The 22903-nt window shown below is 48.8% G+C and overlaps 1 protein-coding gene and 1 pseudogene across 3 annotated transcripts in view; one reads left to right on the top strand and one right to left on the bottom strand.

The window, feature by feature from the left end:
- The first annotated feature begins 2282 nt into the window (after positions 1-2282).
- Positions 2283-2772, top strand: LOC116078774 (annotated as a pseudogene).
- Positions 2773-9066: 6294 nt separating this feature from the next.
- The window catches only part of Slc26a11 (solute carrier family 26 member 11), a 24362-nt gene continuing 10525 nt past the window's right edge, over positions 9067-22903 (bottom strand). For all 3 annotated transcript variants that reach the window (XM_031351584.1, XM_031351582.1, XM_031351585.1), the window contains exons 7-17: positions 21806-21981; positions 21379-21451; positions 19564-19614; positions 16951-17011; positions 15336-15391; positions 14969-15109; positions 13131-13258; positions 12768-12867; positions 12279-12412; positions 10357-10429; positions 9067-10136 (exon numbers count right to left, since the gene is read on the bottom strand). In XM_031351584.1, coding sequence (XP_031207444.1) covers positions 10033-10136; positions 10357-10429; positions 12279-12412; positions 12768-12867; positions 13131-13258; positions 14969-15109; positions 15336-15391; positions 16951-17011; positions 19564-19614; positions 21379-21451; positions 21806-21981 — 1097 coding nt within the window. In that variant the 3' untranslated portion in view covers positions 9067-10032. The remainder of the gene's footprint in view (positions 10137-10356; positions 10430-12278; positions 12413-12767; positions 12868-13130; positions 13259-14968; positions 15110-15335; positions 15392-16950; positions 17012-19563; positions 19615-21378; positions 21452-21805; positions 21982-22903) is intronic.

The raw sequence follows: 22903 nt of genomic DNA, 5'->3' as shown, positions 1-22903 counted from the left end.
TCTAATTCTGCATTGTAGTTTATTTCAGATATAGTCAAGTTGACAACCAGGAATAGCCACTAAAACAATTTTTCATTTATACATTTATCAGTTATGATAGTTTATGCTTAGTTTATATGAATGTTTGGGACTGGTATTAGCTACCTTATGGTTTCTTTTTTCTCCCACGCTTCACCCTTTTCTTCCACTCTTTCAACCCCCTAACACTAGACAGAAGAGAAAAAAGAGTAGAGAAGAAAAGAAAGAGATCCCTCTGATGGTTGGAATAAGCTTGGCTTAGGGAATGGAATTAGGAGGTGTGGCCTTGTTGGAGTGGGTGTGACCTTATTGAAGGAAGTGTGTCAACAAGGGTGGGGATTTTGAGACCCTCCTCCTGGTCACACTGAAGCAGTCTTCTCCTGTTTGCCCTCTAGTCAAGATACAGAACTCTCAGCTCCTCCAGCATTAGACTGCTGTGTTTCCACTTTGTTGACAATGGACTGAACCTCTGAACCTGTAAACAAGCTCCAATTAAATGGTGTCCTTGGTAAGAGTTGTCTTGGTCATGGTATCTGTTCACATCAATGGAAACCCTAGCTAAGACAATCCCTGAATAAAGTCAGGGTCCAAAAGGGGTGATGTTATCTCTTTCTTTTAATTTTTTTTTTTGGTTTTTCGAGACAGGGTTTCTCCGTGTAGCCCCGGCTGTCCTGGAACTCACTTGGTAGACCAGGCTGGCCTTGAACTCAGAAATCTGCCCGTCTCTGCTTTCCAAGTGCTGGGATTAAAAGCCTGTGCCACCACACCTTTAATCTGGTGATGTTATCTTTAGACAAAGAACAATAGAGTACTGAAAACTGAATTTAGAAATTTGGAAAAAGCATGCTAATACAGATGCATTAATGTATACTGTATAACCTTTACTTAAAGAAGGCATAGGAAGTCTCTGTAAGGAGCCAGGAATGTGGACTGGTCAGTCACAGAGACCCCCTCCAGCTAGGGCCCAGAATAAGGAACAGGATAGCCGTCAGCCATTAAGAAGATAGCATTGACCAAACCATATTCCTCTAGACAATGAGTGTGCAGGATGACTTCCTTGTGACCTGACTCAACTAGGGAGTGGGTTCATTAGAATTTTCTATTGTTTTCATGTTATGTTTCCATGGCAACCCGCTCACCCCCCTTATTTTGTGGTTTTTCCCTTTAAATACCCCTCACTTCTTGTGTTGGGGGTCGAACTCCTCTGGCCTGCCAGGCTACTTATTCGACCCCAAATCTGGCTAATCCCAAATAAACCTCATGTGATTGCAGCAAGATCAGTCTCTCGTGAGTTACTGGGTGGTCGCATCATCCCGAGACTTGAGTGAGGGTCTCCTGAGCTCAGCGACTCCCTGCCCTCCGTGAAGAAGAAAGGGGGCTGGTCGGGAAACGTGCCAGAACCACTGACTAATATCCCTGGGAGACATCCCAGTGGAAATTGTGGATCCTCAGGGACGCCCAGGAGGAAACCCACGGGAGGCCAGGGGAGAAACATTAACCCTCCTTGAGAGGAGTGTGGGTCTGTTCTCTTGGCCATCAAACCTGTTCGATTGGCTCCACTTAGACCACTATTGTTGTCTTACTCTTTGTCTGGTTTTTGAACTGTGTTTGTGATTTTTGTCACCCTTGTGACTGCAATGGGATGGACGGTAACTTTGACTCTGAGATTGGCTCACTGGACAGAGGTTAGGAACAGAGCGCATGTTAGTTCAGGTGAAATAAGGACCTCGGTAAATTTGCGGCTGTCTGTTTTTCTGAAGTAAGGTTGGCACTCGAGATTAAGACAGGTCTTTTTGTGTGTATTTTGTGACCGGTCCATCTAGGCAGCTGTGGCAGGCACGGGCCAAGCAACTCTGTGATTTGGCTTTGATTATCTGTGCATCTGATGTTTTTTACTGGGCCCAGTTGTCTATCTCTGTGTCATAGACCTGAAAAGGTGGATGTCTGTGTGGTGACTGATTTTGTGTGTGTGTTTGGACCTTGGACTGACGATTTACACTCCCCTGACTGATGGACGGTGTTGGAGCTGGGGCCGCTGCCAATGGGTCTTTGGGCTGCTCTTGGGGGAACTGGGAATAAGGATTGGTGTCGGCAGGAATCCCGAGGTCCCGGGTGTCCTGAGAGGGCAGTCATTAAACATGGAATCGGCCCCACAGCTGCCAAAACGTTGGAGGTAGGGGCCTGGTCCCAGGCACTGCAGTTCAAGTTCTTTCTGGGCCAGATCCAGATCCCTGGCCTTTTCCCCATCCAGGCTAGCCGCCCAGATGGTGACCCCAGTCTCAACCCCAGACACTCGGGCTCTAGTGGAAGCTGAGGCAGAAAGGTTATGTCTGTGGAGCTTGCTCTGGGGAAGGCCTAGCAGCCGACCCACTGCACCAAGCCATGCGGGCTGCCTGAGACAACTTTGAGACCTGCTTCCGCAGCACCATCTCTGACCTGGCCACTCAGCTAAGTGACCCAGGCTCAGCCCAGCAACGTTTCACTCAGGTATCCCATGAACTTTTCCAAGGGGGCCCCAACTGGGGCCCTCTTGTGGCATTCTTTGTCTTTGGGGCTGTCTAATGTGCTGAATGTGTCAACAAAGCAATGTAGCCATTGGTGGGACAAGTGAAGGATTAGATATTAGCCTACCTAGAGATATGCCTGGCTAACTGGGTCTACAGCAGTGGGGACTGGGCAGAGTTCACAGATCTATATGGGGACGGGGCCCTAGAGGAGGCATGTCTGCAGGAGGGGTGCTGTTTAGATAAATGATTGTTGTTCTGTGTTTCATGATTGAAGAAAAAAATGGTTAAAACTTTGGTTTAGCTTAACTTATTTAACTTACTTTAGTCTTAATTTGGACAGCAGAGACTGATAAGCCGTTGTGCTGTGGCCAGGAGTTAAGCACAGCTGAAAAGGAGCTGATAGAAGCTGGCTGTCTGTCTGTACCAGCAGCTCTTAAAGGGGACAACAGCTTTTTGCATGTAACATTGGTAACAGAAAATTAGCTTAAAATTGGTAACTCAGGGTTGGAGCCATGTTAAGCGACAACATGTGACATGAGCAGACCCAGGAAAACAGGTCGTCATGATATTTTATGTAATTCTTACCCATTATAAATTTAGTGAGGCCAAGGGTGAGGCCTGGACCAGAGATAAGATTTAAGATGATGTCATTTTATCGATGTGTTCAAAATTGCACTGTCATGCATTCATAGGTAAGAATTGGCAGCTAAACTTTGTAATGTGATAGCAATGCTTTGATATTGATTTTAAAGAAAATGAAAAGTTTAAAACTGGGTTTTGTTTAAATTATGGTAATACCTTAAACTTACAAGAATTTAAAAAAATGTGTGGAGTCTAGTAAAGTAGAGACAAGTAATGAGAAGTCTGGAGACAATTAAAAAAAAATAATTAGTTTGCCTTGGAAATAAAAAGTAAATAGAAAAATAAACCAAATTCTATGGAAACATGGTAGTAATGCTAAACCCCTAGCACCTTTGCCCCTAGAGTAAACAAGCGTAAAAAGGAAACCTGGAACAGCTGTGGCTGTTGCTGGGAGGAGGCTGTTTGGCATGTATGATTGTCTGTCTCACTGAGTCAGTGGGAGATGCCTGCTGGTCCTTGGTCCAATGCACCTAGATTAGCTGGTGCACTCTTAGCATTAGCAAAATAAGGAATTCTATCTTGTCCTTTATATCAAAAAATGGAGATTTTCTTATTTGGAGATTTTAAGGCACTGAGAACTCAAATACCCCCCAGATAGATCTAAAAGTTTTGTTTTTGTGAAAAGATGCATGAAACATTTACTAAATTTGCTTTGAGATTCATATGTTGCAGAAATGTATACCCTTGGTAAATCCCTTACTCAGAGGAGTTAAACTTGCCTGCTTGAGCTCCTGGTGTCCTGAACTTCAGCCTGATCCAGTTAAGACACAGACATCAGAAGACTAATTTCTGTTTTTCCTCCCCGACCCCCCTTTTTTATAGTTCTATGCCCCAGTTCAGCTTGAAGAAGTTATGATGAGTCATCCACCCGGTTCCCTGGGCTCTAGGGCTGGAGAGGGTTGTTAATAAGTTGTGTTTTTAAAAATGTAAAATAGTTATATTTGAAATAGATAAGAAATAGCCAGATTTAATTGTATAGCTACAGAAAGCTTTATAATTTGTTACTGAGTTAAATTCATATGTTCCTATTTGGTACAAAATCAATGTTATCTTTGGTAAAATTACATTCTGATAATAATTACCCTGTACTGAAAATGATTTAATTGGTGTATAGATAATTTAAACTGGAAACATTGTGTGACTAGAATTTAGTCAGATATTTGAGTATTTCTTCAGATACACAGCTTATTCTCAGAAAGTTTGCTTTGGTGTTTATATTATTAGCTTTGAGTTTTGTATCCTATATTTGCAGTAGTGATTGGTAAAAGTTGAGGCTTGTGTTATAAACCATTTCCATCTTAAACTAGTATGCAAAAAATAAGTAAGAGCTTTTAAGTTGAGAATTTCTTGTTAAGACTGAGTGTACAATGGTATTCTTATTGACGATGAGGTATAGCTAATACAGTTCAGTTGTACATACTTCAAGATCAAAAGATGAAGTTTTCTATATTCCCTTAAGAGATTTCTGGTTTCAGTATTTCCCTAGTAGACAGTGTTTACAACCAGTTTCTTTTTTTAAACTGCTACTATAGACAGATGTGAGATGTCTAGACCTGTGAGTTTAGGGAAAAAGTTTAGGAAAAAGCAGGAGGACATGCCCACAACACACAGTGAGACTCTTTAAAGATGGAATTAAAAGGCTGCTGGAGAGCCCAGCGGTGGTGGGGCACGCCTTTAATCCCAACACTTGGGAGGCAGAGACAGGTCGATTTCTGAGTTCCGGGCCAGCCTGGTCTACAGAGTGAGTTCCAGGACAGCCAGGGCAATACAGAGGAACTCTGCTACACAGAGAAACCCTGTCTTGAAAAAAACAACAAAACAAAACAAAACAGGCTGCTGGAGAGTTAAGATCCTCTGTGTTGGTGTCCACATGCCAGAACCTTGTCAAGCAGCAATGGTTGCCATGTGGTCCACACTACAGTGTCTCTGCATAGACTTCCAGAGAGACCACTAAGCAAAGCTGTGAAGGTGAAGCCTGGATGGCCATGGAGTCTCCAGGATGCTGGAGATGGCAGAGTTGTGGGCTGAGGAATGGTGCTGACGGAGTGGAGACAGAGAAAAGTGTGTTGTAGTCAACAAAGCTGAAGGCATTGGAGATCTGAAGAGTACGTTGACATAGGACATGGGGATGCAGAATTTGGAGTTTTTCCAGGTGGTTTTATTTATTTATTTATTTATTTATTTATTTATTTATTTGGAGGGGGGCAGGGTATTGAGACAGAATGTAACAGCCTTGGCTATCCTGGACTTGCTTTGCACACAGGGTTGGCCTCGAACTCACAGAGATCCTCCATTCTCTGCTGTTGATGTGTGCCATCATGCCTGGTTCTGGTTTTGATTTTGATTTTACAGGGGATTACAGTTAAGAGACTGCATGAAGGGCAGTGGTGGCACATGCCTTTAATCCCAGCACTTGGAAGACAGAGGCAGGAGGATTTCTGAGTTCGAGGCCAGCCTGGTCTACAGAGTGAGTTCCAGGACAGCCAGGGCTACACAGAGAAACCCTGTCTTGAAAAAAAAGAGACTGCATGAGTCTCAGAGACTTTGAATTTTAGACTTTTAAACACTGCTAATACTGTAATAGACTCTGAGGACTTTTCAAGTTCAAGTGAATGTACTTTTTGCATTACGATATGGCTGTAAGTCTATAGGGGCCAGAGTGTGAAATGTGGTGGTTTGAGTAAAAACGGCCCCCATTGGCCCATAGAGAGTGGCACTATTTGAAGGTGTTTCCTTGGAGGTATGGCCTGGCTAGGGTGGGTGTGGCCTTATTGGAAGGGGTGTATCACTAGAGGTGGTAGGCTTTGAGGTATCAGAATGCCACACCACTCCCAGTGCCTTTGGATCAGGTAGGAGCTCTCAGCTACTGTTCCACATCCATGTCTGCCTGACTGGGCCTGTGTTCCCTGCCATGGCCATAGACCACAGATAAGCTTTTGGGACTGTGAACCTCTCATTTAAATGCTTTCTCTTTTTAAGTTGCTCTGGTCCTGGTGTTTCACCTCAGCTACTGTAAAGTACCTTAGACATCAGTTTAGATGGTGTTGAGTTCAAACCCAGGGCTTCCTGAGCGGTACTCAGGCACTAGCAGCTGTACTCAGAGCCCTGTTTTCCTCTGCTTGAGAGGACAGCGTGTTAGATCTGGGCATTGTCCTGATGTAGTGTCATATATACTCTGGATTTAACAAGCTCTATCTACAAAGACCGTTTTCCAGGGAGATACCCACAGGTACAGGGAGTTGCAAACTCAGGATAATTGGGGTTAAAGCTGAGCACAACTTGGGAGGCAGAGGCAGGCAGATTTATGGGTTGGAGGCCAGCCCAGTCTACAGAGTGAGTTTCAGGACTGCCAGGGCTGCACAGAGAAACCCTGTCTGGAAAAAAACAAACAAACAAAGAAGCTGGGCACAGAGCAGGCCCGAGTCCTATAGTGTCCTCCTTGACTACAGAAACATGGTTTCTGGCATCCTAACCATGACAGCTTCCCCAAAAGGGAAGCAGGCTCCTAGCACTGCTGGCTGAATTCACAGCCTCACTGGTCCATAACACCCACAAGGCCTTGTCCTTGGGCAGGGATGTAGCCCAAGCCCAGCAGCTGCCTCCCTCTTAGCCAGGGCACTGAGGTCACTGCTCAGGGCATTCTGAGTAAAAGGATGCCAGTGTTAAGAAGTAGCCACAACTATGACAGGAACACTGTGCAGTGCTACATCACACACCAGGAATAGAGACATGGCCCCCACCATAGCACAGACTAGCAATAGAAACCACAGCTCCAAGGCATTCACATATGCGTGTTGTGAAACTATTTCCCCTGAGATAAGACCTCCCTCTTGAAGGGAAGCTCCTTAAGGCACAGGATAGGTTAAGAGAGGATGAAACATCCTTCAGGGGAGCTCCTTACGCCCAGGAATCCAACAGCTCAGTAGCTTAAGGACCCAGATTCACTAGGCCCTCCCTCCCTAAGCCTGTATAATAGGATTGCTGAGCCTGAGGGTCATGCTAAACAGCCTGAGGAGACTGTGGCAAAGCTGCCTAGCAAGGACCCTGTCTAACCTTAGAGCTGTCTGCAGGCTATACTGTGACCTCCCAGTTCCCAGCTTCCCTGAGCTGTCACCCATGCTGGGGTGGGGATGAGTCCCCTGACTCACCCAGTGTGGCTTCCATCCTGGAACCCTGACTAGAGGCAGCAAGGGAACTTAGAAAGGATTCAGCACAGCCACACCTCTGACCTCCACAACACAGGATCTCAGCTGCCACGGGCCAGCCAGTCTGGGCCTCCCTCAACCCACAGGGGAACAGAGTCCTAGTCAGGTTGACAAAGCATTGGAGGAGAAATGACAAACAGACACAACACAAGGGAGTGCAAAATCTGGTGTATTTGCACAAAGTAAAAATCAGGCTTATATACTATACAGAAACAGGGCGAATGTCAGGGATCACATAGGCAGGAGACGGCCACATCAAGGTCAGTGAGAACAAGCAGCCAGGTGCAAGGCGGGGAAGCAGTGGTGTCTTTCCCGATGGGCTATCTTGGCAGTTGCAGATAAATTCTCAGGGTCAGTCTGAGGCAAGCAGCTGAGGTCCTTGAGAATATCCTTGGCTGTAACATTGATAATTAGTGACAGAAGCCCTACAACTTCTCTCTGGTTAGTAAAGCAATTGTGCCTTGAGTGGGACTGCTCTGATAATTAGTGCTTGACTGCTGTCTCTAACTCTGGAGACACTGTCTGGTAAGGCAGCTTTCTTGTAAAAATTTCAAGCTAATTACAGCTAGGAAATCAATTAGGATTATGGAAACACTGTGGAGGCCAGGAAATAATGTTTAATCTCAGTTTAGCTAATAACGAATCATTTTTTAGGGCACCTTTATGCCTGAATAAAGAAAACATGCAAAACTCTCCACAGACTTTTTTTGCAGAGATTAATCTGGAACACATCTGAGTTAGGAGATGCCAACAACTGAATACCCAAGAGGCAAGCTAGCTCCCTTTGAAGCGGTACACCTCAGGTCCATGATCAGGTCTTCAAGCCTGACAAGCAGACTTTACTGGAGTAAACGAGTGGGTGTGGCACTCAGCCTCACCACAGGTAAGGGACAGCTATGTAAGTGGGGCCTGTGGCTAAGCCGGCTCAGGCTGTAAAGAATCCAGAAGAAGCTGCCATTAAAGGCTGCCGTTGCTGGTTTCTGTACACACTGTCGCTCATATGCACTAGACTCCAGGGGAGGCTTGCTTTGCCTTCCCCCTGAGCTCACTCCCACGGGGCTGAGGCACGGGAATCCTTGGCATGGCCATGTCCATACACTTCACCCACTCACAGCTCCTTCTGCTCCCTACAGTAACCCCCCCCCCCCATACTCTTATAAGAAAGAGTATAAAACTCATTGGCTCACCAACTTGGAGGGTGGTATCTGTACTTTTATCTGACCACAGTTCCATATCCAGATTGAATAGATGCCTCTTCATGTCTCCGCAGGAATCACAGCTCGCAACTAGCCACAGGGATACAGCTCCACCCACTGTGACACCACACTGCGGCAATAGGAACAAGGCTCCACACCAGGGAACACACTAGTAATAGGCATACGGTTCCACAACACAGCATGTACTAGCAAACCCCTAACACCCATATACAGTGTTGGATGGGGTTGCTGGTGAGCTTCTAATCCCAGTGCGGGTGGGGGGAGTTAAGGGAGGGGGAGGGGACAAGGCAGACACAGGAGGATCTGGGGCTGGCTGGCAATCAGCTTCCATCCACAGTCATAAAGGGGCCTCTGTCCAAGGGAACAAAGCCAAGAGTGGTTCAGTGGAATACCCAGTGTTCTCTTCTTGCTTCTGCATGTATGCACACACCACACACACACAGAGCCACACACGGACCCACATACACACACACAGAATAAATAAAATAATCTTGTATTTTAATGCCATTGATTATCACAATAAATAATTCACAATTAATGACTGCATGAAGGCAGTCCACAAAGCACCTTAATATAGTGATTTGGTTCTTCATACAAGACGGCAGGCACCGTGCGTGTGTACACACTGACAGAAGGCAGGCACCGTGCATACATGCTGACAGATGGCAGGCACCGTGTGTACACACTGACAGATGCACACCTGTCCTGGGCAGGGGACCTCTGATGAAGAGGAGAGCGAAGGGGATGAGTGAGTTCTTGGATTTTTTTTTTTTCAGTAAGCACTAATGTTTTTGGTTTTGCTTTACAAAACCACCAAAGAGCCGGGCGGTGGTGGCATACACCTTTTTTAATCCCAACACTTGGGAGGCAGAGGCAGGTGGATTTCTGAGTTCCAGGCCAGCCTGGTCTACAGAGTGAGTTCCAGGACAGCCAGGGCTATACAGAGAAACCCTGTGTTGAAAAAGAAAAACCACCAAAGTGACTTCCATTTAAAAACACATGATTTTAAACAGCATTGACTTTGTGTAGCACACTATGGCTGCTCTTCAGCTCAGATTAGACTTCAGGACATGGTCAGACACATCTCTGAGTTGCTCAGTCTCTTGACTCTTCTCTGGTAGTGTCTGATTCCAAAGAAGAATTTGGGATCTCAAAGTGCCAGCTTACCCTGCCAGGCCAGGCCAGAAGCCATGGGTCCCCGCTATCTCTTTTGGTCTCTCTCTCTCTCTCTCTGGAAGACTGTCCAGCCAGCCCAGCCCTCAAATACTCACAGGTAGGGGACAGCAGGAAAGTGACACCCTGGAAATCTCGCATGGCTCCCTGCTCTTCCCCAGAGCCACCTATGCAGCACCCTTTCAGTCCCACCAGGTTGGTGAGTCTATCAGGTGACTCCAAGTCACGGTGGCAGAACCTTCCAGAAACCCTTCCTATACCAGCTGCTCTTCAGAGGCCCGAGGGAGACTTCAGCAGGGAGCTCCTGTCCTCTGGGGCAGCGTCTTCATGGATGCTGTAGGGCTGAGTCCCTGGTTCCTGTTGCAGGAATTTCTCTGCAAAACACGCAGGATTTTATCATGTACTGAAGATGCTACATAAGGCTGGGTCCTGCCATTCAATGGGATTCCAGGAACAACAGGCAGCCAGGGTCTGGTGCCCAGGCAGCCAGGGTGGGCCTGCCTGAGGCCAGATCTCTGCCCAGCCTGGGGCTCTCCTAACCCATCATCCTGTTACACATTCATCACCGTTTGCTGAAGAATATTCCACACTCACCAGCCTCCTCCAGGGTGGTGAAGTGCCGGAACCCCTTGAGGTCAGCGGCCAACAGTGTTCGGAGCACAGGCACCTAGGACACATGCACACTTTAATACAGGTCAGGGAATCTCTGCTATGCATGGTGGGTGGCCTAGCTGGATACCCTGAGCATTCCAGTGAGAGTCTGTGTCTTAGTTGGTTAGGGTTTTACTGCTGTGAACAGACACCATGACCAAGGCAACTCTTATAAGGACAACACTTAATGGGGGCTGGCTTTCGGGTTCAGAGGTTCAATTCATCATCATCAAGCGGGGAGCGTGGCAGCGTCCAGGCAGATGTGGTGCAGGCAGAGCTGAGACTTCTACATCTTTATCTGAAGGCTGCTATTGGAAGCATGACTCCCAGGCAGCTAGACCAGGGTATTAAAGCCCACGCCCACCGTGACACTCCTACTCCATCCAACAAGGCCACACCTCCTAATAGTGCTACTCCCTGAGCCGGGCACATCCAAACCATCACAGTCTGCTTCAGCTTGAATGGACAGAGGAAAGAGGAGGGAGGAGGGAAGAGAGAAGGGGGAGGAGGGAGAAGGGTGGGCAGGCCCTGCCAGATGAGCTTACAAATGAACAGTCCCCAGTGCCCAGAAAGGTTAATGATTTCAAACACAACCGTCAACCATTGACTCAGCATGGCGACAAGAGACTGCCTGACCAGAAAGCCAGTGTGGAAATGGGAACATCTGCTGACAACCTTTGTTCTTGACAATACACGAAGCACATCAGTGGGTGAGAGTTTCCTCCCACAAAGCTCCCTGTCCTCCCTATAAAGCCGGAGCATCCCGGGCACAGGCTCCACACCCTTGGCGACCCCTGCCCTCCACAGTTCTGATTAAAGGAAACCCTACTTCTGCAGAGGTCTGTCTCTGAATTCCACATTGCCTCCATTAATCTCTAACACCCACGAGGATGAGAGCTCTGTACACAGGCACAGCCCAGTGGCCAAGAGCACGGTCCGGGACCTCAGTCCTGGACTTGAAGTTCCCAGCACTGAGCACATAGACTATGTGAGTGAGCACTGAAGGAATTCAGATGATCAGTAGCCTGCCAGGTTAGAGCCAAGCCAGCAGAGAGCCCAGGTGTGGGTCCTTACAGTGACGTCACCTGACATGGGTCCTTACAGTGACGTCACCTGACATGGGTGTTTATAGTGATGTCACCTGACATGGGTGCTTACAATGATATCATGGCTCAGAGCTCATTATGGATGGTTGTGAGCCACCATGTGGTTGCTAGGATTTGAACTCAGGACCTTCGAAAGAGCAGTCAGTGCTCTTAAGCACTAAGCCATCTTGCCAGCCCCAAATTTAAATTTTTTAGTTTTAGTTTTTGTGTTTTTCTTTTGTTTGTTTTTATTTTTTGGACAGGGTCATAACTCTGTAGCTCAGGCTAGTTCTGTACCTGATATAAGGCCCAAGTTGGACTTGAACTCATGTTATCCTTCCTGCCTCCTTGTGATGGTTTGTACATGCTTAGCCCAGGAAGTGGCACTATTAGGAAGTGTAGTCTTTTTGGAGTAGGTGTGTCACTGTGGGTGTGGGCTTTAAGACCCTCATCCTACCTGCCTAGAAGCCAGTCTTCTGCTAGCAGCCTTCAGATGAAGATGTAGAACTCTCAGCTCCTCCTTCACCATGCCTGCCTGGATGCTGCCATGTTCCTGCCTTGGTGATAATGGACTCTGAATCTGTAAGCCAGGCCCTGTTAAATGTTGCCCCTATAAGAGTTGCCTTGGTCATGGTGTCTGTTCACAGCAGTGAACCCTCACTAAGACACTCCTGCACACTGGAATGATAGGTAGGTGCAATCGTATCCACACGTATGATGTTAGCCTGGGGCCACGGAGAGGCTGTGGACCCTCCTCATAAGGTGGCCTGGCTCTCCTACCTGAAGGCCAACAAAGGCCAGGGCGACACCTTTCTTCTGGAAGTCCTTCAGGAGCTCACTGAGTCCCACAATCACGGTGTAGTCTATATTGCTGATATGCGTGCACTCCAGGACAGCAGAACGTGGTGGGGATGCTGGGGAGACAGGCCAAAAGTCTGCAGTGGTGAAAAGTGCCCATCAGGAGACCATCCCCAGGGCTGTCACCTAACAACCGGGCCAGGGTGGAAAGAATGGGTATCTGGAGAAACCTACTTCCCTTTTAGGTTTGAACGTCCGTTCCCCAGACAGAGAAACAGAAGCAAACATGGCCCTTACTTCCAGGCTGTAGGGGAGTCACAGGACTACTGCCCAGTGGGGGCTGTCCTGCTACAGAGGACACTATGCACAGAGGCCTGAACCGTGAAAGCGGGTGACCGCTGGTGCCCAGGCTGTGGTGTAGGGATGCAGGACTCTGTGCTGCTCTCTGCTCATCTTGACTGGCTCACATACCTCCCAGCGCCCGGTTCGTTATTGCCTCTCGGAGGGCATCAACTGCAGGGAAGTGCAGGCCGCTGGCAGGCTGGAGAACAAGAATTTGTCCCTCCGACACCTGGATTGGGGTTGGGGGTGGGGGGTTGAGTGTTAGAAGCAGAAAGGACAAGAGAGTCTTCTAGGCTTCACTCATTGCACCGGGGGGACCCTAGACTCAAGCCTAGCATATGGGGTACAGGAGGAGCGGGAGCTGGCAGGAGAATCTAACACATCACCCTCAGGAGAGTTAGAAAATGCTCTCCCTCAGGAGCACCGATGATAGCAAGCAAGGGGGGTGGGGGCTGGGGATTCCCACCCACACTCTCCTTCCTCTGAGCCTACCTGGGTCTTGGGCCTAGCTACTGAGTGCAGGAGAATGAGTAAAGACACCAGGGTCCCGGACAGGATACCATACTGGATCTCCCAGAAGGACAGCAGGAAGGTCACGCAGAGTGGTGGTAGATCCAACCCTAGGATGAGTATTGATTCAGGGGCAACCCTCACCCCACCCCCGCTCACTGAGCCCCATGGCCCAGTAGCCAACCACTTCACCTCTCCTAGAGTTCATAGAGGTAGGTGGTCAGAGCCCTAAAGCACCCTAGAGGAAGACCTGATCACAGGAACAGAAGGTGTGGGTTGTAATTGGCCCCCAGTCCAAGGGCAGAGATAGAGAACGGGGCCCCTGTCTACCAGGGTAGGACCTGCCTGCCATCCCAGCCTTCCAGCCTCTGAGCAGGTAGGTACCAGGAGGGGCTCATCAGAGAATCCATGGAAAGGGGACAGAGAGAAAGGTGTGTGTGTGGTGTGCCCATGTGCCGTGTGTGTCTGTGTTATGTGTTTGTGTGGGGTGTGTGTGTCTGTGATATGGTATGGGTCTGTGTGTGCGTCTATGGTGTGGTATGTGAATGTGGTGTGTCTGTGGTATGGTGTGTCTGCGTGTGTCTGTGTATATGTGGCATGGTGTATGGTGTGTCCATGTGCTGTGTATCTCTGTCTGCATTATATGTTTGTGTGGTATGTGTGTGATATGTGTGTGTCTGTGATATGGTGTGTCTGTGGTGTGGTATGTGAGTGTTTCTGTGTGTGTTGTATCTGTGGTGTGGTGTATGAACATGTCTGTGCCTGATCTATGTGTGTCTGTGAATGTTTGTGTATATGTAGCATGGTGTGTGTGTGTACGGGGGTAAGTGTGTGTGTGTTTTCTGTGTGTATGCGTGTGGTATGTGTGTATGGGCGTAAGTGTGTATGTTTGCTTTGTGTGTGTGTGTGTAGTGTGTGTGTATGGGGGTGAGTGTGTGTGTTTGCTGTGTGTTTGCTGTGTGTGTGTGTGGTGTGTGTGTATGGGGGTGAGTGTGTGTGTTTTCTGTGTGTGTGTGGTATGTGTGTGTATGTGCGTGTGGTGTGTGTGTATGGGGTAAGTGTGTATGTTTGCTGTGTGTGTGTGTGTGTGTGTGTGTGTGGTGTGTGAGTATGGGGGTGAGTGTTTGTGTTTGCTGTGTGTGTGCATGTGGTGTATATGTACAGGGGTGTGTGTGTTTTCTGTGTGTGTGTGTGGTGTGTGTATGGGGGTGAGGGTGTATGTTTTCTGTGTGTGTGCGTGTGGTGTGTGTGTGTGTGCCTGTGGTGTGTCTTGTGACTCCAGGAGACCCAGAGGATTTCTTGCCCTGGGCACACAGTACATGGACTCTGCCTGGGGCTCCGTCCCTGGCTGTGGCAACCTCAGCGGGCCCCGCCCTTCATGGAGCCCCAGTTTCCTTGGAGAACACCAATTACATTCCACTCATCTACACTGATATACTTAAGGCTGTCCTAAAGATGAAACCTGGGACACTGAACAACTGACCACACCTACACCTGTAACTGGCCTTGTTGTCACCCACCCTCAGGAAGAGAAAGGTGGGGGGCGGGGGCTGGGAGGACGAAGACACCGAGTGGGAAAACCCTGCTCTCTACTCCATAGCTACAGAGCCTGGCTCAGCTAGCATGGACTGAAGCCCAGCTGCTCTGAGCAGCCACCTTGAGTGACAGTACTATTTCCTAGCTTTTTGTGTGTCTTCTCCTAAGTTTACCAGGGTGCCACAGCTCCAGTCCACAGTGGGGCTTCAGGCCAGGAGGGATAACAAAAGGTGCTCTTGGCATTGGAAGACACCACCTTGGAGCCCCCTGCTTTGCATACGTACTCTGAACTCGCCAGAGCCTCCTGAAGATCTTGACATCAAAGAGCGGGGCCACAGCCATGATGATGACGGCAGCCAGGGCAGACTTGGGGATGTAGTAGAAGAGTGAGGTCAGATAGTCCAGGGACAGGAGCACCAGCACACCTGTGGGGGTGGTGGGTCATCCGGGGGCAGGTGCCCACCCGCCCAGCACCCACAGAATGATACAGCCTCATCTGAGGCACAGAGGAGCCTGGTCATCCACTGGACAGTTATGGGCCTACACAGACTTGGTAGGAATGCTGTCCATGGTCAGCATATATGGGTTCCCTTCCTCCACCATTTCCATCCTAGGCGCCTAAGGTAAAGAAGGGGAGGGGATGGGGCTTACCAGTCACGAGGCCTCCTGCAGGGGTACACACCCCCGTCTGGGCGTTCACAGCTGTCCTAGAAGGCAACAGGAAGAAACCTGTCAATCTCCGGTGGCTGAGAGGGGAACTGTCTGGCCTCACACAGCCGCTGACCTTCCATGAGACCTGAGGTGGAGGTGAGGGCCGGTGGAGTTGACGCCAGGTGGCTGGGCCCCCTCAGCAGAATGAAGTGAGTGAGCATATCTGCTGATGAGTGGGACAATCCCCCTGGTTGTTTTGTTTGCGTTTTGATTTTACCACCAGCCCCCACTCCTCTCTTGAGTTCCTCTTCCTCAGGGTTCTGTTTTAACTGCCCACTTAGTTTAATTAGGGCTTCCTGCGTGAGCCAGGGTGTGGGTGTATTGCCACAATCCTGGGAACTGACCATTGGCCACACCACTGAAGAAAGACTCCCTGCCCCACCCCACCCCACCCCCAACCCCTGCAACCATTAGCGGCCAACAGCTCTTCAGCTAGGGGTGGGTGGGCTGTCTTGCTTTCCCTAATACATACTGTTTATTACTAAGTATGAAAAACACTGTTCAAGAACCTCAACTATTTTAAGATCTCCCCTCTTCTGCTCCCCACATCCTCAGTTTCTGCTCAGTAATGTACAGCTCCTCCTTCAGTCAGTAGTGTATAGCTCCTCCTTCAGCCTTCTGTAATGTACAGCTCCTCCTTCAGCCCTCTGTAATGTACAGCTCCTCCTTCAGTCCTCAGAGTTCATCCAGCCCATCCTCAGGACCTCAGGAAAACTTGCATCCAACTGATGCATCAGAACAGAGATTGAGACCTTCCTATCCCCATTCTCAATCCCTCTCTCTCTCCCCCTGCCCCTCCCTCTCTTCCTATCTCTCCCAACCCCTTTCTCTCTCTTACATCTCCCTTGGAACTGACTTCACTCACACAGATCCACTTGCCTCTGCCTCCCAAGTGCTGGAAATAAAGATGTGTGCCACTGTGCCAGGCCCTCCCCTCTATTTCTTTGGAATTAACTCAGACCAGCATGCCTGGAGGACTTGGATGGGCGAGGAACTTGTGCCACTAAATGCAGGGCAGAGATGCCAGGAGCCCCCAGGGGCAGGTGTGACCTGCCTTGCTGTGGACATGGTCACAGCTTTCCAAAGGTCTTTAGAATGTCTGGTGGACTAACGGGGAGGAGGAGGAAGAAGAAGGGGAAGAAGAGGAGAAGGGAGAGAAGGAGGAGGAAGGGGGAGGAGGAGAAGGAGGAATTGGAAGAACAAGAGGAGGAGAAGGGAGAGGAGGAGGAAGAAGAGGAGGAGGAGAAGAGAGAGGAGGAGGAAGAAGAGGAGGAGAAGGGAGAAGAGGAGGAAGAGAAGGGGAAGGAGGAAGAAATTGTCAAATATGACTAAGGGGACCCTACTAACCCTAAATGCAAGGAGAAGAACATGGCTACTTGCTGGGCAGTGGTGGCACATACCTTTAATGTACAGCACTTGGGAGGCAGAGGAAGGCAGATTTCTGAGTTCAAGGCCAGCCTACAGAGTGAGTTCCAGGACAGCCAGGGCTACACAGTAAAAACAAACAAACAAACAAAAACAAACAAACAAACAAACAAAAACCATGGCTACTCACCGCCCAAAGCTGCCCGTGACCGGGTAAGATGAGACAAGGGAGCCCAGCACATTGGTGAGGCCTGGGGACAGAAGAGTTTACCAGGAGGGGCGGGAACACTAGGCAGGGAGGAGGGAGTCAAATGCAGGGCCACCCAGGGGCCCCTCAGCCCGTGCTCACCCAGGGAGAGGAACCAAGTCTTTACCACATATCCCCTACAGTGGAGAACAGCTTTCTAACTCCCTGTCTCTAATTCAACATTTTTGCTTTTGTTGTTGTTTGAGACAGGATTTCTCTGTGTAGCCCTGGCTGTTCTAGAACTTGCTCTGTAGACCAGGCTGGACTTGAACTCAGAAATCTATCTGCCTCTGCCTCTGCCTCTGCCTCCCAAGTGCTGGGATTAAAGGCCTGCACCACTACCACCGGGCACAGCTTTTGCTTTTTGAGACAAGGTCTCAGGTAGCCCAGGCTGGCCGAGAGTTGAAAATGACTGAACCTGCCTGAGCGCATGCGAGATCACAGGCTTGGCTACCATGCCCCATCTATTGTAAGTTTAAAGTAGATCTGGCTCACGCCTCATGATACCCCAAAGATACTATCAGTAACCAAGGAAAGGACATCCACCTCCCAGGGAGGGCTGCAGCTAAGAGAGTACCTGAGATATGGCTGCTGTGAATGCCAAGTCAAGCCAAGGGACTGAAGGTCAAGGCCAGCAAAGCGCCTTCCCAGGCGACAGACACCATATTACATGAAAGCCAGTACTACCGCCTTGTTGGGACCCAAGAACTAAGATCTTGGCCTATGCCTACCACACTGTGCCTGCCCAACGTCCATCCCACACAGGAACCTTGACAGTGACCTAATCTGGCGACTACAGGTTCAAGGCCAACTCTTGGAACTTCCCTAGCGCTAAGTATAAATCTCTATCCCAAAGGGCAGGTAGGATGTATCTTGCTTAGTCATGGAGCATGGACGGCTACAACACTGGAGAAAAATTACTCCCTGTCCCCAGCAGCCATAGCTGCCAGCGGCTCCTCAGACAGGGCTGATAGGGTATGTTGCGTTCCCTAAGATGTACCATTTATTACTGACTGTGAAAACAGCTATCAGCAACCCCGATTCCTATAAGATCTTCCTTCTTCTGTCCCAACATCCACTGCCAGGCTGAGCTGACCAAGTGTCATCCGAAGGCTTGGTAGACTCACAGAAAAATGAGAAAAAGCCGCAGAAGACTGGGAATTATTTAAGTACTAGGCCTTTAAGGCCTAGCCCAGGCCTTTGAGAGTCAAGGTCAGGGTAGCTTGGTAGAGACCAAACAGTGACCACAGGCGGCTACACTGGCTCACACAGGGTCACACTGCCCCCTGGTGGTCGTAGGCTGGGGACAAGTCTGTTGAAGTCCATGGAGATGCCCTGCCATCCTGCTCAGTATAATAGCTGAAGACAGCTGAGTCTATTACAGAGCCAGGAGGCAGACACTCTTCACTTCCCTCATCCTTCACATTTCTATCTGGCCGGCACTCTGGAGGCTCCACTGACAGCGAGAGAGCTCTCTGCTGGTACTGACCATTTATCATCTGTTAGTGTTATTTTTAACCCCTCTTAATTGGGGATCAAGGCCTACACACATGGTAGGCAAGTGCCCTACCACTGTGCTATCTCCCCAGCCTCAAAATGAGTGTACCACTTTCGAAGAAGGGAAAATCCACCTGAGAACTCGCAGCTGGGTGGTTTGCTGCATGCACACAGGGTGTCCGTGGGTTTCCTCTGCTGAACGAGACAGCAGGTCCCGCCTCAGTAGGGCCCTATTCAACAGTTCAGACAAACAGCCACGGCCAAACCTTGCCATTGGATGGTTGGGTACTGCCAGCCCTCTTAGAGGCGTGGCCCTAGTAGTCAGCATTCACAAGGGGAAAGGGACCAGGCCGGAACACACAGGTCCCATAACATATTAAGACCAGTATCATTATCAAATTTAAGATTCTTAGTGTGGGGCTGATGCAGTGGCTCAGCACTTGTTGCTCTTGCAGAGGACCCAGGTTCCATTCCTAGTACCTGCACGGTGCTCATAACTGTTTGTAACTCCAGTTCCAGGGAAACCCTTGTCTTCTGACCCACACTGCATGATTGCACATGTGCGCACGTTCGCGCGCGCGCATACACACACACACACACACACACACACACACACACACAAGCACACACTCCCACACATAAAAACAAAATTCTTTAAAACAAAAAGATTTTCAGTGTTCTTTCAAAACAGATCAGTATGTAAGTTAAGTTTGTAAGGACTAACGAAAGTGCAGCTAAGCTAGACACAGACCCCAGTGGCCCACCTGAGTCCTCACTGACCCATGTCAGTGAGGACTTGTCTGGAAGGAGGATCTACTGGGAAAGATGGAGGTTATGCCCCGGGCCATGCTTGTCCAGGGAAAGGCATCCAGGACACTTGCCTGGAGCCCACCTGGCTGCGCTTCCAGCTCTCTTCACGGAGGAGGGGCTGCATGGAGCTGACAGGACACATGAGAACAAGTCCAACCTGATATTCCAAAGGCTCCCCCAATACAAACATCACACCCGATGCAATCAGACAGAAAGACACACAGGCACTGGGAACAGAACGGGTCTTACCGATGGCCAGCAGTTCCTGGTTGGCATCAATCCGGTAGTTATTCTGAGAAGCTAAAGAGAAAGGACAGTGTAGACACTGGCACCGATGTGCAAGAACAAGTTACGTGTGGGTCCAAGCTGCAGGGACAAGTTTACACTAGGGAATGCTTACAAACCCAAAAGCAGCAGCAAGTGTTCAGGCTAGCCTTGAACTCACAAAGACCTGTCTGCCTCTACCTCTGAGTGCTGTGGTAAGAGTGGTAGAAAACCATGCCCAGCAAATAAATAAATATAAATATTAGCGAGTGTCTGACTTGGGTAAGGGACAACGTTCTGGAATGTTGGAAAAGGAATTTATTCTAGGAGCAACCAGGACCAGGCAGGAAAACATGATATATGGAGCTTTGAAACCATATATTATTTTCGCTGGTGATAGTGTGTATTGCTGGGGGTGGAACCCAGACCTTACACATTAGCCAAATGCTGCACTACAGAGCCACATCCCAAGCCTGATATCTGGGTTTTTTGTTTGTTTGTTTGGTTGGTTGTTTTGGGGTTTTGGTTTTTTTTTTGTTGTTGTTGTTTTTTGTTTTTTGGTTTTTTTTGGTTTTTCAAGACAGAGTTTCTCTGTATAGCCCTGTCTATCCTGGAACCCACTCTGTAGACCAGACTGGCCTTGAACTCAGAAATCCACCTGCCTCTGCCTCCCAAGTGCTGGGATTAAAGGCGTGTGCTACCACTGCCCTGCCAAGCCTCTTATCTGGATTTTAGCCTCATTATCAGTCTGTACCCATAGCAAAGAGGACCTGCTGTATTTACAGATCAGAAGAGACACCCAGACACTGATAATACAAAGCTGCAAGAACTGCCGACTTGGGTCAAGTGAGGGATTTAAGAGCCTGCCTTAGAAAGGCAAGACTAAGATCCTGATACATACTGAGCCAGTGGGAGAAAACAAGGGGTCAAATGAATAGGACGTTTAGGAGCCAACTACTAAAGTTGAAGTTTAAAGTCCAGCCATTACTCCTGATAAAACTAAAACTTTTCAGCTGGATATGGTGGCTCATTTACATCCCAGGCAGATAGGCAGGTCTCTGTGAGTTCAAGGCCAGCCCGGCCTAGCAGAAAGTTCATAGTTTGGCTTGGTATTAAACAAAGAAAGAAAGAAAGAAAGTAGCCCCAGTTCCATGGATCTGATTCCTTCTTCTGTCCTCTGAACTTACACACTCACGCACAACTCCCCCACTCCCCACACACACTTAAAAAATATAATACATCTTAATTGTTTTCAATTGAACAAATTATACTAAAAACAATTATAACACAGCTCATTGCTTCCTGGTTTGACATCATTGTTATCAGTGAGGTGGCCAGTGCTTGCTGTAAGAGGCTGTGCAGGGGAAGGCGAGGGTCCTCCACGTACAGCTCATTCTAATTCATCCAGCATCATGCTCAGCACTTGTGGTAGGAGCAGAAACCAGTGAGGGCTCCATAGCAGGGCCCCACGCATCCACATATTGCAAGCTGATGGGGCTCCTCACTCCAGAGCCTGTGCACAGTACCGAGTGTGCTCTGTCTGGACTCTGGGAGCTAGAACGGTTGTGCCCTGGCACAGACAACTCAGAACGGCTGGGCTATGCTGGCCCTCTTTCAGCCCATGATGCCTTCTGTATTTTAGGTGACAGACGTCCACTGCTCCTTCTGCCTCTATTCATTTTAAAACGTGCACATGCACTGCTTGTATTAAAGTTCTGATTTTAAAACTCGGAATAGGCAAACAAACCAGGAGGCAGTGAGCTGGTGGGAGGGGTGGGAGGGGAGTTACAGGCATCTCACCGAAGGATTTGGCCACAGCAATGCTCTCCAGGAGGCCCATCAGAGGCACCACAGCCAGTCCGGCCCCCATGTCCTGAGAGGAAAAGGTCACTGAGCCAGTCCCCTGGGCTCAGGAAGGCTCTTGCCAAGCAGGCTCCTGCCCCAGTAGGACGGGCCTTCCTGATGGCTAATGGAGGCAAACGCTGGCAGCTACAGGAGTGTGAATTTATACTGGAGAGGAAGTGCCACCTGGTCATGAAAAGGCGCTAAGAGGAACCTGGCTAGTGCATCCTTTCCCAGTATCCAAATAAGGAAGGGGCTTGAGGCAGAAAGGCAAAAGGCTATCCTGAGCTTGTGTCCTATTTGGTCTCTTCTCCACTTTCCTGAGACACCCTGGGCCCAGGGGTCACCTCAGCCTCAGTCAGCTGCTGATTCTGTGTCAGCTCACCTGCACCATCTCAGAGAACAAGATGGTCTTATTGTCTGTGGTCACTGAGAAGGGCGGAGTCCGCAGAGGAGGGAGCCCCTCAGCGATCTTTCCAGTCAGAAGGAAAGGATGGGATCCTGTCACTTCGAAGGCATAAGCAATCAGGGCAGCAAAGGAGACCACCAGGGCATTGCGAGCTGGGGCAGAAGGGGAAGAGATTGGTGAGCCCCAGTTTGTTTTGATTTTTGAAAACTTATTCTATTATGAGACAGGGTTTCTCTGTGTAGCCCTGGCTATTCTGGAACTCACTCTGTAGACCAGGCTGGACTCGAACTCAGAAATCCGCCTGCCTCTGCCTCCCAAGTGCTGGGATTAAAGGCGTGTGCCATCACCGCCCGGCGATCCCAGTCTTTTTAATAGCTGCTACTCCAAGCTGTTTAGGATGATTAAGTTACACAAGTTGACAGTCTGTCAACCAAACTCATAGTCTGCTAGATATGAGCCGGGATTATCACAAAAATATACACCCTGAGTTGTACAGATAATAGGTAGCTGGAGACAGGCAACGCTAGCTTGTTCAGATATGCTATAAATAGACAAGTGGTCTTCGGGGGCTGGAGAGATGGCTCAGCGGGTAAGAGCACTGACTGCTCTTCTGAAGATCCTGAGTTCAATTCCCAGCAACCACATGGTGGCTCACAACCATCTGTAATGAGATCTGACACCCTCTTCTGGTGTGTCTGAAGATAGCTATAGTGTACTTAGATATAATAATGAATAAATCTTAAAAAAAATAGACGGTCTTCAAAAGTGTAGGAACTCCACAAAATATGGCATTTAAAATCATTTCATTATTAAAAGGTCTTTTGACTATGAGACAGGTCTGATCCCGACAGTACCCCCATTCCACTTTAAGGAAGGTGATGGGCAACAGTACCATCATGTGGAGTTGCTTCAATTATGGAGAGCTAGCCACCGGGCAAGAAATGCTCTAAATAATAAGATAAATACTTTATCTGCAGACAGAGTGCTATCTAAAGCCAGGCAGCGATGGCACACACCTTTAATCCCAGCACTTGGGAGGCAGAGGCAGGTGGATTTCTGAGTTCGAGGCCAGAC

This window comes from Mastomys coucha, unplaced genomic scaffold, assembly GCF_008632895.1.
Source record: "Mastomys coucha isolate ucsf_1 unplaced genomic scaffold, UCSF_Mcou_1 pScaffold5, whole genome shotgun sequence".
NCBI classification, from domain to species: Eukaryota; Metazoa; Chordata; class Mammalia; order Rodentia; family Muridae; genus Mastomys; species Mastomys coucha.
Note: the sequence above shows the minus strand (reverse complement) of the source record. Positions and strands in the feature narration are given on the sequence as shown.